Raw genomic sequence first — 17,968 nt, forward strand, 5'->3', positions numbered from 1 at the left:
CTTCTAATATTAGCTATTCTATGAGAGTGACACAGAAGGATGGAAGCGGCGCTGCGGCAAGGGGCTGATGGGCTCTCCGTGCGCGCTTTGCAGGCTCGGACACCCCCGGGCGGCTCCTGAAAGGCGACAGAGGGCAGGAGCCGGCCGGCATCCCTCGGCAGGCCCCTTATTCTGGGCGGCTCTGCCCAGCTGCGGCGCTGACCTTCATCCGCAACCCTAGCCGCGGGTGGGCGGGCGGTGCCGCTGCCGGTGTCGCTGCTGGTGCCGCCGCTACAAAGGCCGGACGGGCGGTGCCGCTGCCGGTGCCGCCACTACAAAGCCCGGACGGGCGGTGCTGCTGCTGGTGCCGCCGCTATAAAGCCCGGGCCGGGCGCTGCGGGCTCGCTCTGGGCGCACCGCGCCGTCGGGGCTGCAGCCACCCACCCACCGCGGGCAGGCTGTGAAGGTGAGCTGAAATAACGAGAGGGGGAAAGCACAGCCAGAAAGCGGACAGGTGTTTGTTGTCGGATTTGTGGTTTCGGTTTTTTTCTCTTTTCTTCCACTTTATCTGAGATTGATTAAGCGTTTTCTTATCAATGTTGTTTTAGGCTTCATCAGATTCATGTGCAGCTTCTTGCTAGGGGTTTTGTTGTTGTTGTTCTTTTTTTTTTCTTTTTAACCAGTATATTTGATAGATTAGGAAGAGAAGCTTGGGGGAAACTAAGAGCATCAGTTATTTACTGCCTCTGAACACATCCTAGTATAACATGGCTTAAAAAGTGCGTGTCGTATCGTTGTACTCATGACCATGTTATGGCTGTTCTTTTAGTTCTAAATAAACATAAGGTAATGAGGGAAATCATCTATTCTGAAAGAGACTGCTTACAGTAACTTTTATGTTGGTAATTTCAGGATTTATCATAAAAGACTACTAAAACAGGCTACTGACCTAAGTTGCTTAGTAATACTGTGCGCTGTTCTTAATATCTCACTAAGAGTACTTATTTTTTCACGCTGTTACCTTTTTTCTTTTTCTAGTCTTTCTATTTAAGTAGAATCATGTTTAGATCAAAATGTGATGAGTAATGGAAAAACCCACAGATATGAAGTCTTTAAATATTTACTAAAAAAATCAAAGTGTTTTGTTGGGGGGGGGGGCTTATTGCAGGTTCTAAAGTGACTCTCTCATAAGCGCACAACAAAAAGAACAATGAAGGACTACTCTGCAAATTCCACAGAACAGGACCTCTCCAATCCTGGTAAGAAGGAACAAACACCACGTGTGTTTGAAGAATATGTTCCACAGAGTTGAACTAAAGAATGTTGTGAAACTCTCTTGATTGCCATAGTGATTTTGTAGGCAATAACATGATGAGTTTCCTAGGAATGAATGAATTGAAGCCACACCTATAAAATATTTTTTGTGTGAATCATTCCTTCAAGTTCAACAAAATTGATTTGTATTTGTAAAATTGTTCAGGAGGGTCCTAACCTGGGCATCAAAATTCTCCTGAGGTCAGCTGGAAGAATGTTACTGCTTTCAAATTGTTGTCTCAAACAGCCACTGTAGGCCAACTAGCCTTAAAACAGTAGGTTAAAAATTCTATTCATTGTGATTCAGCAGCAAAAGTTAAGATAAATGTAAATTGGGAGTGGCTGGTATGGGGAGCACCTTGTCTCTTTTTGTTTTACAGGTGGCTCCACTCTGTGGTTACTTATCTGTTTCTTTAAATATATTTTTATGTCTTATTTGATGCATTTAAAACTATAAGCTTCCTGGGTAGGATTATGCTTTCATCTAACTTTCTGGAGCTCCCAGCCAGCACAAAGGAAATGGGACATGTAACAACTACTGCAATTGAATAGTGAAGATGTTTATTAGAGTCAAGGACATGATTCTTTAGTTAACTCCCACCTATTCGGTGTTACCTGCAGCAATTATAACCTTCGCTATAAGCAATTTTGTGAGGACTTCTAATTTGCATTGAGTTGTGCAGGCATTTGAAGGAAGAATTAACTTTCTTTTTCTTTTAGTCTTTGATAATCTTTCTGGATAAATACATTGTAATTATAAAAATGTTTTTTCCATCTCAGAAATGGACATGGAAGTTTTTCTGGGAATAAAGATGAACTGAAGAGACAGAGCCTGGTGAATTTTTCTTGAAACTTCCTCCCAAGAACATGAGAAAAAACTAGTCTTTAAATGCAAAAGAAACAGCAGTGAAAGACACAAGAAGGTAGTACAATAGATGGATTAGTATGCTAAGAAAGTATTTTTATTTCACAGAATCTGGATTCAAGGGGTGTGATGATCCTTCTTTCCACGATGAAGAACATGTAGAACAAATTGACCAGTCAAAGCCCAAGAAGGAAATGTAGGTATTTTTTTAACTTAACTCGGTGTATGGGGATATCAGAAGGGCAGGGGAAGGAGGAGAAGAGTTTAATACAGGTTTGCTAAAAAAAACCCCTCATCTTAATTAGTCTTTTTTACTTTACTCTAGGAAGGAAGATGAGAAGCCAGGGAAACGAATGGTTGGCATTCTTGAGCTGGTTAGTGTCCTGTCTAATGATCTGCTTGATACTTTCTTTTCTTTATTTGATGAAGTGAGTTTGTTATGAATGACAATTCATAGGCAAACAAACATTGGAGAAGAAGCTTGAGGACTACTGATTCTACACCTGCTCTCTGAGAACCAGTGATAATGGTTTTGTGGCAGTTTTCTGTAGGACAGCTACTCCCAAACAAAATAGCTCTTGCATGTTGACTTGATTACTCTGAAACAAGAAAAGTTTTATTCTTCTGCGGTTTATTCCATGTATGTTTACACTTTATGAGATGGTCGGACCAGTCAGGAAAGAAACGCTCTGATTTCAGATTAACCACATCCTGGGATATCTATAGCAGTTTAAATTCACACCCTTCCCCAAACAAAACAAAGCTTCAGGGGTCGACAAGTCTTAAGGTACAATCTATCTCTGCTGAAAACATTTTCTACTGGTAGGTATAAGCCATGTGCTGGTCAATAACTTGCTTTTGTTTACATAGTAGAGGCATTATCTTAGTAAATATTTAACTCAATGGAACACAAAACACAATATATTCTACAAAGGTCATCATCACTTGCAAGCATGTAGTTTTTTTCCCAGACTAAGAATCTGTGTCCTGCCAGCCATCTCTTAGCAGCCCGGGTACTAATTTAAAGATGCATTGCACTACTACAAAATCCTTATGTACTGAGTTTACCTTCAACCGGAGTGCTGTAACTTAGAATATGTGGATGGAGCATGTTCTGCAAGTCTGCTGTACTGTAGCAAATGCATGAACTGTCAGGTGTAATGTCACTTTTCTCTCTTTTTTTTTTTTCTTTCTAATGCTTACATAGTTTCGCTATGCTGACGGGGTGGATGTCCTGTTGATGATAATTGGTTTGGTTGCAGCGGCTGCAAATGGTACTGGAATGCCACTGATGATCATTATCTTTGGAGAGATGACAAACAGCTTTGTGCTAAGTGGCGTGCAATCCAATGGTAAAAAGTTTAAATTCAATTTCTCTACATATTGGCTGTGCTTTGCTTCTTAAGCTAAGATTTTTTTTTTCCCCCAGACTATTCACTGGTACATATCTAAGGGAGCATATTATGAGCAACACTCATCCTGCTGGAAATAAGTCAGGCATTTCAATCCACCTTTAATGACTAGACCAGGGCAAAACCAAAGCATTGGATGTGCACTTTATGAATGTACTTTGACTTTCTTAAGATAGTAGGGAGTACAATCAACCTCAGTTATCCCTAATTGCTTAGAAATAAATGTATATTTGCCAAATAATTTTGTATTTAAGTTTATATTGCAAAACTCCACTTGCAAAATACAAATCATTCCCAAACCTGATGACCCCATATTGCCATGTATCAGTTCCTCTATATAGCACTTCCACAAATATTCCTAATTTTTATTTCCTCTTCACAGATACTTCAGTAAACAATTCCAGCTGCCCATCAGATCCAAGTGTGGATATAGAAGGTGAAATGACAAAGTAAGGGTCTGTAGTTATCCTGTTAATAATGTATTAGTGGGTTTGCTTTTACTGTGTTATCTGTTTGAGCAGAAGCCATATTTGCCTTCCCAAAAATGCACCACAAGCTTCAGTATTTACTGAAGCTGATTACTTTGGTGTGATTAATGAAGACTAGTTGCTGTTCTGTGTGTCTAACTTCTCTCATGAGCTACAGTGGGATCACATGGGCTTTTGTTCCCTTACCCCAGGTATGCTTACTACTACGTGGCAATTGGCTTTGCTGTGTTGATCCTGAGCATGATCCAAGTGTGGACATTTTTGGTTACTGCTACAAGGCAAACTGCAAGGATCCGGCAGAAGTTCTTCTTTGCAGTGCTCCATCAAGAGATGGCTTGGTTTGATACTACCCAAATAGGAACATTGAACACCAGACTGACAGAGTGAGGGCTCTGTTTTGGTTCTTTCACACACATACACACACCCCCAAGTACGTTTAAAAGTAAACTGACATTTATCTCAGCAGAATAGCCTATAGAGAGTTTAAAAAAAACCAAAAACATAAAAAAAATCTACCAAACCTAAAGTGTGATATATTACACCTCAAAGTGAGAAATTCATTATCCTTTTCAGCTTCATTTGTGCTGTTTGTAGTATGTGCATTGGAAGGGTTTGTTTTTTTTCCACAAAATGCCTGACACTGGTTTTCTGAAGTCCATGAAGTATATGTTCAGCCACTGCTAAACAAACAGTTCTGCTGTCTCCACCTAGTTTATGCACACCAAAAGCTGACACTTCATTGAATGGAAATGAGCCTGGACTTCAGTATCAGTACTTGCACAAGTATGGCTTGTACTTGTATCTCATAGTATTCTATTTAGCCAGGTAAAGTCTTTGGAGTTGTTCCATAAACTTAAATAGATTTAGGGGTGAGGACCGTAATGTCCTCTAGCTATGGGATTATATGTGTGAACAGTACATTGTTTTTAATACTTTTTTCTGGATTTTATAGTTGCTTTGGACACAGATCTGTCCTGAAAAGTGTATGAGAAGCTTAAATGAAACCACTCTCAACTCTAACATCTGTGTGTTCTGGGAAGAGAAAATAAGGAAGGAAATTCATAAGAAAAATTGAGGTTATTCCAAATAATGGTATGATGGAATGGAGGTGGCTCTTTATCTGAGTCAGTAGCCAAAATTACAAACATAAAAAGCATCAGAGAAATGAGCAGAAGAAATCTTTTAGAGATGGTCAAGTCGGATGAAGAGGCTGCTTGATTGTTTACTCACATTGCTCCATTTGGATGCCAGATGAGGAAACTAGGTCATTGGTGACCCAGTGACATGGCACAGAAACAGCAGAGAATGTTGAGAATACAGAAAATGAATCTTTAAAAACAGGAGGCTTCTGCTGTGTTTTGGCTACAGAAGAGCCTAAATGGTACTGTTCAGTAGCTGTGGTCAGAAATTCTTTTGCCAGTTAAGAAATGGCAAAGCTCCTGACATGAGGCCACACAGTGGGAAAAGGGGGAGGGAGTCAAAATGAGAGTAATTCTATACTAACAAATCTCTTTTTATTATTGTTATTTAAAGTGACATCAACACCATCCGTGAAGGCATCGGAGACAAGATCAGTATATTTCTGCAGTTTTTTTCCACGTTTGTGTCAGGGCTTATTATAGGATTCATCTATGGGTGGAAGCTGACTCTGGTGGTTATGTCAGTCAGCCCACTTCTTGCTGCATCAGCAGCAGTTTGGTCAACTGTAAGTGTGTGGGGATTTTTGAACAAAGAAACCAGAAAAACCTTACAATTCCTATGCACAGAAAAGGGGTAGAGAATGGGAGAAACCTAATGTGGTTTCTAATTTGGGAGGTTGGTCCCACTCTTACTTTGATTTCTACTCCTCCTGCAGCCTTTCTCTGGGTTCCCAAGCACAGTCTTGTAAGTTGTGTTCCTTTTGTCTGCACATCCTGTCCTTATGCCATGTTGCATGAGGGTAATTTCCATCAGAGCATCTTTCTGGCACAGCAATTTCCTCATGGCAAACACCGGGGAAGCCCTTGCTTCTCCCTCCTAGCACAAATACCTTTCAACCTCTTTCCATCTGTACATGCATGTACCACATCTCTTGCAAATAATTTACCAAGTTTCATGCTGTGTACAGAATAAATCTATACAGCTATGCAAGTACATACAGCTGCTGAAAACTGAAGTGATATAAATCAATGAAATGGCTGGAGAGATGTTCCTTTCAGATAGGAAAACTTTCCCCTTATGCACTATTTGCCACATTAATGTGTATGGCTTATACTCCTGAATGGCTATTTATATGATTTTATGGGGTTTTTCCTACCTGAAGCATTAAAAATAAGCAAAGAAAAAGAATGCTAGAGGCTGTAATGTGATTTTCTTGCTTACTTCAATATCAGCTGGTGTTCTAGTGATTGAACACCTCAGAAAGTCAGAGCAGCTACAGCACTCCCTGCTTCACTCTTCCCAGTGTAGTTTGTAGGCTTGGGAGGAGTGCAGATTGGTCAGGAAGCTCACGATGTTTGTGTAGCCTTTGATTGTAATGAGGAGACAATGATAAATTGAACTCTATTTGAGGGAAATTCAGGACATGGGGAGAAGCTGATCCCCACGTTGCTGAGTCTGGTCTTGTGTACCTTGTAGGATTGTTGTTATTTACCAAGATAGTGTGTGTATTCTTTCACTAGGCTGCAATAACAGCTGTTTTCCAACTTCACAGCTCCTGGCATCCCTTACTGCTAAAGAGCTGTCTGCTTATGCCAAAGCAGGAGCTGTGGCAGAAGAAATTTTGACAGCAATCAGGACTGTTGTGGCTTTCAATGGACAGCAAAAGTCATTAGAGAAGTAAGTTTTAAAATTAATAAATAACCATATTTAAAATATGGCAAGGACATTTAGTTGTGGATTTGTTTTGTGGGGATTTTTTTTTTTTTGGGAGGGGGAGAGGGATGAGATTCTCTTTGGTGTCATTTTGTCTTTCTATAAGGGGACAAATAATCTGAAAATGAAAGTGTGCAAATAGACCTAGTCAGTGAATACAGACTACTTGGTGTTGTCACTGCAGCAGAGATGAAAATTTCTCCTTTGATTGAGATCTGGAGTTGAACTGAATGTGGAAGTGGTGGGAAGGTTACCTTTACCCACGAGTCAGATGCAGCAGAGCATGCAGTCAGTTGCTTATCTTCTAGAGCATTTGTGCTACTGCTCTGGACTTTGATTGCTGAGCTTATTTTTAAACTACACTGGATAACAGCCTTGGGCAAAAACACATTTCTGGCTTTTACAATGATTTGCAGCTTTAATGATTTGCAAACAAGTGTAGCTGCCCAGCGTTGGCCATAGTCATACATACAAGGTGAAATGATTGTGGCTGGCCACAAACATTTTGACCTGCATATCAGATAACTCAACAAGCATAAGCAATAAATTTTTTATACAAATATCAGGCATCACTGGTTCCATGCAGCTGGTAAAGGCAAAGCAGATGACCTGATCCATATGCCCCACGAAATTCTTCCATCTTTTTCAACTCATGTTTGCCTTAGCCTTGTGCAGAATTTTTAAGGTGGTGTCAACCCCAGGTTAGGATCCTACAGTCTGCTCCTGTATTTGTTTCTAGAAACTGAGCTCTGACTATCTTATAGCCCTGTCTTCTGCTCACTGGAATTTGTTTTTAAGATGCAACAGTATTTGGACATTTGTTCCTGTTTGCACATTAAAGGCAAAAAAAAGCCCTAAGATGACCCAGATAAGTTGCCCCCTGCCCTTCTCCCCATATTCTGCAATTACCAGTGTCTGAAAATTAAATACAGGACCTGTCTATATTTATTCAAAATACTTTGTCTAAAGTCAAAATAATTGATACCTGGGTCAAGTAAGACCTTTCCTTTTTATGATTGACCAGTCAGCCTCCTCTACAGTTCTACTTCCGTTTAATCTAAAAGCCCCAAACAAACATAGTGGCTCCCCTAGGAATATCTTCTACTAGGGACAAGCTCCTACCAGGGAGTGCATTTTTCAGATAGTGGATTGTGACTCCTACACAGCTCTTGCATGCTGACCTCAGAGTTAGGAAAAGCATCCTTTCACTGCACAGTATTTCCACTGCAGCAAAAGTTTACTCTTGCAAGGGATCTTCAATCACCTTTAGTTGCAGGCAGTGGCTTGGCTTTTTCTCAGTGTTTGAGTGATCACCTGTATTTATTACTCTACTTAAACGCAGTACCCATTTGCCTGGAAGACCTATGATGCTGCTGACTCAAACTTGGGGCCTGGTTTTAACAGCACAATCAAGTCAAAATATTTTAATATGTTTGACTAACAAATACAGCACTGGTGGCATTTTAGAAATTTACATGAACAAAATGAATGCAGGATTTTTTTTATGATTGCTTCCCAGCTGAATTAATTGCATGTCTTCCTATAATGGGGTTGTACTTTATTGAAAATATGTACTGGGAAAAGAGTGCAGGCTATTGACCATGTTGATTATGGGTAGAAAGTTACACTATTCTTAGGCTACAGTTTGCATAAAGAGCTTGCGTAAATGAAAGCTATTTGCTGAAAACTATGCATGAGTGAATGAATTTGAACCATCCTTGGAAAAATAATTCTCTAGTTGAACTTGTTAGTCTCCATACTTATTTTCTGTGTCCACTGATTATTTATTTCAATCAATAAACTGACCCAAGGAAAAATACTTGACATCCCAAAACGGCCAGTAAGAAAACAGCTTTGCATTTGGAGGGAGCTCTCATTTATCTCCTTCCCTGTTGCCTGGGGTTTTTGGAGAATTTTGTTTTTATTTTGCTTGTTTTAAATGTGGGCAACTGACCTTTACCTTTGTGATGAACGATGCTGCTAAAACTTTTTTCAAGGTTTCCTTTCAGGTTTAATGGAAACAAGGAGTTCAAGAGTGCTGTTGTGTCTTCCATTGTGATAACAAAGTTGTGATACTTCATTGTTTTCTGAATGTCTTTGACAAGTATGCCAATACTGTTGGCATATGTCAGAGCAAATTTATTCAAATTAATTGCATGCCTGATAGTCCTCTGTTAAAAAGAAACAAAATAAAAAAACAAAACAAAAAAAACCAACAAAAAACCCCCAAACAAAACAAAAAAAACCCTGTATTCCCTTTGAGATTTAAATTGTTTTTCTTACATAAATCCTGTTAATTAAAAAAGGGCACTGGGAAGTGTTAACCAGAATGGCATGTGGTACCTGTCAAATTAATGGTTTCCTTACTCACTTTCAGATATGATGCTAACTTAGAGGCGGCTAAACGTGTTGGAATGAAAAAATCCATTACCACTAACATATGTCTGGGTCTTTCACAATTTTTTATCTTTGGTTCCTATGCCCTTGCATTTTGGTACGGGACCAAACTCACTGCTGAGGATCCACATTATGACATCGGCCGTGTGTTAATTGTAAGTACAGCAGTGCAGTTTGAAAAATGCTCTGTATCTTCAGGGGAAGTTTTGCAAGTGGTGTCTCCGTTTTCTGACACGTGCTTACTAAATTAGTTGTTAGAGACTCACTCAGTATAAAACAACTGAATGGTATTCATCTTGCTTTTAATCAAACAAGTTGGATTGTCTTGGACTCTATTTGTAAGGTGGGATGAATAACCTAGAGCTGGTGCTTAAATCTTTCTAGTGCCCACGTAGGCACTGGTGGCACTGTAATAATTAATTGCAATGCTCCTCTCTGTCTCTCACAGGTGTTCTTCTCTGTGATTGTCGGAGCTTTCTGTCTGGGACAGGCAGCTCCTAACCTGGAGACTGTGGCCAATGCACGTGGGGCTGCCTATGAAGTATATAAGATTATCAATAAGGTAAAGACCTAACTGCATAGAATAGAAGCCTTTCAACCAACTTAGCTTCCACTCCTTCTCCTTTTTATTTTTTTTTCCCTTGAGAAATGTAACAAAAGTGCTCTAAGGCCCCAAATCATCAACTCTATAGATGTTTATTACAGAAACCCATATTTTCATTGATCTGAAAAAACCTAGCCTCTTTGTTAGAGTGAAAGCTGGAAAACCCTATATGTGTGTCTGAGATATATGGTTGAGGTTTTTCTCTAATATTAGACTTTCAGCACCAGAGGGAAAGTGATATGGCACTATACTAATTTTTAAAAATGCATGTATGCACAAATTCAGCTGAGATGGGGTTTATTGAGGAGGGGGAATTGGTGAAGAGGGGATTAATATCACAATTGAAAGTTATAACAATAATAATCTGTAATGCTGATGTTGCTATAAAAAAAGGTTTTCCATATCATTATCTTGATTTTGCTGTGCTATGCAGTAATTGCATATCTGTGTATATAAAATATTTTGAAGTAGGAATCAAAAGCTCATGGAGAAATGGCTACATCATTCTTTTTCATGTGTGTATAAAATCCTCATATACAGATATACCAAAACTGAGACCCATGTTTTGGTTGCAAGAGAATGCATCTAAGTTCTGCAATTATAGATTTTCTGCTATGGATTTTGTTGCTTTTGAAAATGCACTATATTTGTCAAGTAAAATTTACAATTTGATGTTCCCCCATATTCAGCATTCTGCAGGTAAAAATGCAGCAGTTCTGCTACAATGTAAAATGCAGAGTAAACCAGCATCTGAGAAAGTAAAGACCAATGCATGTAGCAGAAATAACAGTTCCAAAAGAGAAATAACCACCAATTTATTTTACAAACCTCTTTCCAGAAACGGCTCATAGATAGCAGTTCTAAGGAAGGTTACAAGCCAGACAAACTCGTAGGAGAAATTGAATTCAGAAACATCCACTTCAGTTACCCTTCCAGACCTGATATTAAAGTAAGTGATCTGTTTAGACTATTGAACTTATTCAACTTGTGTCCATGTTGTTTGTCTAATTTTGTTCTTGAATGTGAAATGCATTCCTGTTTTGGGGAATGGGGCATAATTTTCCTCCCAATCATGCAAAAAGACAAAGCTCTAGATCTACTGTCACTGTGTAACTCATTCTCTTCTGGAGGACAAATCTAATATGTGTTGCCCCTAGTCTGAATTTCTATGAAAAAGAGTTTTGATAAATCAAATAAGATTTTTCAAAATGTTTCATTAAGGCTTCCAGACTTTAAGCAGTTAAACCAGAAAATTACTTTTTTCCAGTTTCTTGGCTCTTTGGATTTATGACATCCTGTGTGGAAAATTATCAGAGGTGCACTTTCAATACATTGATAGTGTATTTTTGTGAACATATCATCCTAAATGTACATTTGGAAGTCAAACATTGTTTTGGAAGTCAAACATTGTTTTGGAAATACACTAAAATTGCTGTTCAAGAAACTGTTGTGCCTGCTCTTTGCTAGTTCAGTTTCCATTAGTGACCTGTGTACGTCATGTCATGGTGATTACTTTTGTGGTGGCACAGTTGGTTTGACCTCTCTGCTTACAGTATTTTCTTACAATCTTTTAAACACTTTGATGAAAGTGAAAGAGAAAGAACAGCAGCAAATTACTTTCTTCCTTGGTGAAGAACAAGGTGGAAATAGAGATGTCAGATGTCAACAGTGAAAAACTTGACATGCTGATTTAGCGGTGAGCACGGGAATGTTTATACCTCTCTGGCTGTTTTTTAAGGTGGCTGTTCCCAACTCAGTCATCTGAGGTCTGTCCCATTGTGCATCAAAACTGTTTCCAGGACACTGGGATATTTGGAGGTCAGATTCAGAGCTGGGCTTTCTCCTTAACTGGATTTTTAACAATGCATCTTCTATGCCTCTTGGCTCAGAAATCAGAAGACACATAGCAGAGTTTTCATCCTTCTTCCTAAAAATCCTATTCAGGCTGCTGAGCTATGTTGTGGGTCAACACACCAAATGGGAGGGAAATAAGAAATATTTCTCATCCTTCCCAAATCAGTGAGCAGCTCTCCCTACTAAGAGCATCAGTGTTATTTAGTAGAACCAAAGGAATCAGCAAAGCTGTGTAGAAGTTACCCACAATCTCTCAAGCAGTTGATGCAACACATTATAACCTTCCCTGTTGAGGTAAAACCAAATCAAAGAACTCTAAGGAGTACAGTTGCTATTGGTTTGATCTTGGCAATACATTGCCTGATGAGAGTTAGAACTAGCCTAGTGTGTGGTAGTAATTAGTTGCATGTGGAAATATTGTGGTATCTAGAATAAAGTTCATTCTTGCTAATGCAGGCACCAGGATATCAGCTTCCTGGGGATGTAAAACTGGGTGGATGTAATACTGCGAGAGGAGAGGGATATTGCAACTATTTTAATCTCTCATTGCAAAAACATGTGTAGGCAAACTTATAAATCAGCCTGGTATAAACAAGAAGAGTTCCCATAGCAGCCAACTATTTTGGCAACTACACAGTTGAAACTACACTTGTAATGATATGGACATCTTTTGAGGTAAAATGTTCTCTAAATGTGAAAATAGCAAAAAATTATATCATTAACTGCAGCTACTCTTCAGATTGCTGAGACTGTTAAAAATAAGGAATGGGACTTATTAAGGTCTTCCCAGCAATTACTTCATCAAAGCACCCCTTTATATTTTAAAAATAGAAGAAAGCAGGCTTGGTTTTCAGTGATACCTTTTAGCACCTGAAAATAATTTTCTGTGAGATTCATAATTATTATGCCCTGGAAAATGGAGGACAACAGGATAATTTAAAACCCCAAGCCTGCTACTAGGTCACACAAATTGGAGAAAAATAGCTATGAAGTTCAGAGTAGTGTGGCTGTGTCTAGATTAGTTTGAGTGTGCTGGGGAATTTTCCCAGGCAATGGAATGCAATGGTCTATGCAAGGGAACTCTTAAAATGTTTCTTGGCATGAACTTGGCCTGTTCCAGTTATCAATCTTCTCAAAAATTTCCCAGGCTTGTTTTGGTAGCCAGAAGGATCTAGGGGCCATTCCCAAAAGGCAGGTTGCATGCAGCCATCCTGTTTCAAAGGCTAATACATTTCACAAGCATAGGTGACGACTTTTTCCTATCTGTGCTCCAGAATATTCCCAAGTACATTATATTATTGTTGTCCATAATACAATTGTATTATTAATGTCGCCATACCTTTAAACTATGGCCCTCACTACTGCCTTGATAGCAACAGCTGCACTTACCTTGACAGACTGTTCGCTGATCAAACTTGTTAAACTAAGACATATTTTTTTTTTCTTTATTTGCAGATCCTCAAAGGTCTAAACTTGAAAGTTCAAACTGGGAAGACCATTGCTTTAGTTGGTGCCAGTGGCTGTGGAAAAAGCACTACTGTTCAGTTGCTGCAGAGATTCTATGACCCTGATGAGGGAGAAGTGAGTGTCTGCAAAGAAATTGTAAAAACTCAGAGCAATTATGACATGCATGAGTTTCCCATATTGACTGAATCTTGTTTTCTATTTTGGCTGAATTTCACCATATATCTGTATAGTTCATATTTCCACAATTTAAATTTCAAATGAACTATCTTCTCTTGTTGGCTTGACTTCATTATTCTGCTCCTTCTTACAGTACTACATCACAAACAGCAAATTACACAAGGCTTTCAAGATCTGAATTTAAAATAATTATCAACTGTTCATTTTTAAAATTCCCTAAACATTTTTAGGCAAAGCATAGTTCAACAGAGCCCTGCTGTATTTTGCTTCGTTTTCATTGAATGTAAGCTAAAACCTGCAGAGAGTTTTCCTATTTTAAATGACTCATTTCTTGGCTTGTTTTTCACTATCTGCTAACTCACAGAAGTTTCCATCATTACATATTTTATGTGTTTTACCACTAAACACTAAATCCAGTTGGTAAACTGTAAATATGTCCCACATAAAATTTCCAAAGGAAAAAAATGAGGTAAATGAAACAATGTATTAAGAAAATTTTATATTTGAAGGACGCTACTTAATAGTTACTACTGCTTGTAGAAAATAGGTAAACATTTCAAATATGAAAAATTGAACTATCAGTATTTAAGGTATCGAGGCAGCTGTTTTCAACACAGTTCTTTCTTAAACTTAGTTTTCCTGTGGCTGTTCATTCCTGCCCCCATGCCTCATTTTGCTGTGTCAACGCCGATGTTCATAGGACTACACCGCAAATTACCTAGGTTAAAAATAACTTTCCCTTTTTTTTTTTAGTCAATTTGAACTCTTTGATCTGGTGTTATCCACAGCCACAGAAATGATTGTGTAGTTGCAACTGTGAGGACAACAAACTGGCATAGGGGCATGAGAATCACGTATAAAGTGTGCAAGGAAGCTGTGAAATTTTTAAGCCAACTCAGACATGACGGTTATTGGGGCATAACAAACAGGAGGGAAGAAAAGCCCTTGGTGTCTTCTCTGTTTATGCCGCTCATCATAATTTTCCATCTTGTGCAACAAATGGAAAAACTACAATTGTAGCTTCTCCCCCAACACAGCTCTCTATTAAAGACAATTTTTTTTTTTCTTGACCTTGTGGCTGATACCTCATTCAAGTAAGAGTAATTGATTGCTTTATTATTAATAGAGTGCATTTCCTTGACTTCTTTGACACTCTTTTCCTCTCAGATTACCTTAGATGGTCGGGATATTCGGACCCTTAATACAAAGTGGCTACGAGAAAATATTGGCATTGTGAGCCAAGAGCCTGTTTTGTTTGCAACCACAATAGCTGAGAACATTCGCTATGGGAGAGAAGACATTTCTGATGCTGAAATTGAGCAAGCAGCCAAGGAAGCCAATGCTTTTGACTTTATATCTAGACTGCCTGATGTAAGTTGATGAACTTACTTTGAGTGTAAGAATGAAAGATCCATTTAGGCTGGTGTCCTGTTTCTGAGAGGCAGAGCTTGGGAATCAAAGTTATACTACAACTTCTCAAAATATACTTATTGCCTCAAGCAGCTTTCAGTTCAGAGAGTGTTTCAACTAGATATTGTGCCTTTGGTTGCTCTCAAAGGACTTGTACTGGAGTCTGGGAAAAAATGTCAATGCCTTAACTCAGGAGAAAGGAAGCTTCCCAGCTGTATTGCCATCCCTACCCATCCCATGAGGCATAGAAGAGTTGGTTTTTAAAAAGAAGGACGAGAAATCCAGAGCCCTTTGTCAGGAGCTGTCTGTACATTCACAGGAAATAGCAGGGAGTGTGAAGAGGTAAACAAGTATGCCCTGAAGTAAATATGTATGCCCTTTAGCAGCTACAAAGTTCTTCCTCTGAGATTCACAGCTTTGAGCCCTCTCTTAGCAGTAGGTGCCTTACTCCTTTCAGGATGGAGCTGAGAAGCAAGGTCAAGCATTCTAAACACATCCTCATAAATGGATAATATGTCCTTGTCTTTGCTCCTGAAGTTAAAAAATGCGGGAGAAGTGCCCACCTGGGATTTGATTTCAAATCCATTTACTGCTTTAGAGAGCTTGGCCCTATCTCTCAAGTATGAGCCATTTCAAACATATCAATCTGTTCCAAGGTTCCTTGTTCTCAGGAACAGTGATTTGTTCATATTTGCTCTTAAACAGCTATGTAATAAAAAACTACAGTGGACTTTGAGACTTGTGACTTTGCATTAAGTGATATGGTCAGTAGGAACTAAACCATAGCTCCAAGGGGAAGGCACACTATTGGTGTGTCCCTATAATTCCAACCCTTTTGGAAAGGTAGGCAATACTCAGAAAATATAGAGATCCTTTTTACAGGCTTGCCTTGAGAAACCCCAGGGTTTGGAGCACTGAGTGAGCAATAAAGATCTTTAAAGAACCATAAGTTCAAAGTTAGGCAGGCACAATATGTGGGGGTAGGAGGGTTTGGCTAAGGGCCAGTTGGATGGACACCCTTCTTTGTTTGCTCTGCCTGTGCTCAGGTCAGCTGGAAGAAGCTACATCTTCTAGAAGATGAGTACTTAGGGTTGCACTGAGAAGTGAGGATTTGAGATGTCTCACAACTTCTGTTCTGTTGTCTCCTTTATCAGAAATTTAACACCATGGTGGGTGAAAGAGGGGCTCAGCTGAGTGGAGGACAGAAGCAACGAATAGCTATTGCCCGTGCCCTAGCAAGAAATCCCAAGATTCTTCTTCTGGATGAAGCTACATCTGCATTAGATACTCAGAGTGAATCCATAGTGCAAGCAGCTCTTGATAAGGTAGGACTCACTGGAGCTAGCAGCTGCCATGAAAAAGTGCAACAAACACTTAAGGAAACTTAATGTACAATTTTCAGTGCAGGTTTCCATCCGAATCAGGAACATTGGAAAATTAAATTTGGATGGATGCTCAATTTCAGTGTTTTAACAAGGATTTTGAACCATCAAAAATTTATTTGAAAATTTGGTTTGATTTTTAGGGGTTTTGGTTTTGCATTATTAATAATTATGAAGACATTTAGTCATGCGGAACTGTAACTTAGGTCTCCTGCACTCCCTTTTTCAAATCATAATTGTTCATTTGCTGGTAAAACATTGTTGACATCTTATCAAGGCATGTTATGAGGACAGAATGGCCTTTTTCAGGTGGATTACTAGAAAAGTATATGTTATTGATATCCCTATTATTTGTTCATTATTGAATAGTTGCTTCAAAATTTTAAGAAATTTAGCCATTTTCCTTCTTTTTCTGCTTTTAGCAGCCCCATGGCTCTAAGGTGGGTGCTGCTGCAGAGCAGAGCTGCCAGATCTTGTACCCATGTATCTGATCAGCACACAATGCTTTCCTCACAGCCCACCTTCATCAGCAGTTTCCATCAACATACAGTAGAACCCTTAGGCTTTGATTGAAAAAGAGCTTCATGGCTTGGCTTCAATGTTTTTTCTTTTGTCTTTTCTTTGGTTTTTGTTTTTTCTTAATTTTTTAGTCAAGTACGTTTCCAGAAGTTTATTATTTCATTGAGTGCATAACAGAGGGAGGTCATTTAATTAAGTGAACTCTTTCTCATCCTTCTTCATGTTCTCAGAATACACCAAAATGAGCCCTGAATCATAACTTAGTCATGTTTTCACAGCATTTTGATGTCCATCAGTGTAGTCCCCTACTGAGATTTCCAAATTTCATTTCAGCATCCCTGAGTGGAAAAAGTGGTGCTACTATTGTTCATTATTTTTACAGCTGAGGAGCAGAGATGCTAGCCGCATGAACACTCGCTGTTTCAAGGCATTCATGTGAAACTTCTTGTAGCCAGCTGGTTTTAGATAACTTTGCACCCTATAAAGCATTTTGCTAGTTCTGATCACAGCTCCCAGCTGCAGTGGTGAGGCCTTGTGTGTTGGGCCAGAGGCATAAAAACCACACTGTGGCAAACTTCCTGGGAGTGACTTGCATCAGGTCCATGAGAATGGCAGGTATAGGGGGAAGAATTCAAACCTCCATGGTAGTAGTCCTCTACTGCAGATGGCCTCACTATCTTCATGCTCCTGTTCCTGTGCCTGTATGATGTACAACTTCTGTAGCAAGAAACTTCCAGCAGGTTCCAGGTTCACAGAATAGACTTGTTGAATGAGGTTCCTTTGGATCTCTCCTCCTGCCAAGCTGCCGTCTGCTCCAGGCATTAGGGTGGAGGGAAGCCAGCCTCTCCAGCAGTCACAAGGTGTCCTGTGCTCATTTGCTGCATGGGGGCTGTGTGTGCCTCTGCTCTGTGTGAGGGTGCTGGAGAGAGGTTGAACATGTCACCTGACAACTGAGAGTTCAGCGGCTCCTCCTGCCAAATCCCAGTAGGATTATTGTCAAATAAACTTGTTTCAGATGGGAGTGGCTTAAACCCATTTTTGATGCAAGTTTGCTCCTCTATGCTTTCCTGCTAAGTCTGGTCAGAAATTATGCTGATGTTGTACTTCCAAAAGTTTGTAGGGACAAAGAAAATATCTGCTCTTTATATATTTGTTATCCAAGCTTTATTTTCAGAAAGATCTGACTATTCTTATGGCATTTCCCCGTCATGCTTACATGGACATGGAAACACTTTGTGAGCAATTTT

At 39.3% G+C, this 17,968-nt stretch overlaps 1 protein-coding gene across 8 annotated transcripts in view; it reads left to right on the forward strand.

The window, feature by feature from the left end:
• Positions 1-287: 287 nt before the first annotated feature.
• Positions 288-17,968, forward strand: part of ABCB5 (ATP binding cassette subfamily B member 5) — a 34,063-nt gene continuing 16,382 nt past the window's right edge. For 2 of the 8 annotated variants that reach the window (XM_014274016.3, XM_074537106.1), the window contains exons 1-15: positions 289-445; positions 1,148-1,238; positions 2,267-2,354; positions 2,484-2,532; positions 3,366-3,510; positions 3,953-4,019; positions 4,250-4,441; positions 5,592-5,763; positions 6,751-6,875; positions 9,289-9,463; positions 9,757-9,870; positions 10,751-10,861; positions 13,222-13,347; positions 14,578-14,781; positions 15,975-16,145. In XM_014274016.3, coding sequence (XP_014129491.2) covers positions 1,190-1,238; positions 2,267-2,354; positions 2,484-2,532; positions 3,366-3,510; positions 3,953-4,019; positions 4,250-4,441; positions 5,592-5,763; positions 6,751-6,875; positions 9,289-9,463; positions 9,757-9,870; positions 10,751-10,861; positions 13,222-13,347; positions 14,578-14,781; positions 15,975-16,145 — 1,788 coding nt within the window. In that variant the 5' untranslated portion in view covers positions 289-445; positions 1,148-1,189. Of the gene's footprint in view, positions 446-470; positions 494-1,147; positions 1,239-2,109; positions 2,129-2,266; positions 2,355-2,483; positions 2,533-3,365; positions 3,511-3,952; positions 4,020-4,249; positions 4,442-5,591; positions 5,764-5,836; positions 5,943-6,750; positions 6,876-9,288; positions 9,464-9,756; positions 9,871-10,750; positions 10,862-13,221; positions 13,348-14,577; positions 14,782-15,974; positions 16,146-17,968 lie in introns of those variants that run through there. The other 6 variants (XR_012579462.1, XM_074537090.1, XM_074537101.1 and 3 more) reach the window with 6 other exon arrangements.

Source organism: Zonotrichia albicollis, chromosome 1 (genome assembly GCF_047830755.1).
Source record: "Zonotrichia albicollis isolate bZonAlb1 chromosome 1, bZonAlb1.hap1, whole genome shotgun sequence".
In the NCBI taxonomy this organism is placed as follows: Eukaryota; Metazoa; Chordata; class Aves; order Passeriformes; family Passerellidae; genus Zonotrichia; species Zonotrichia albicollis.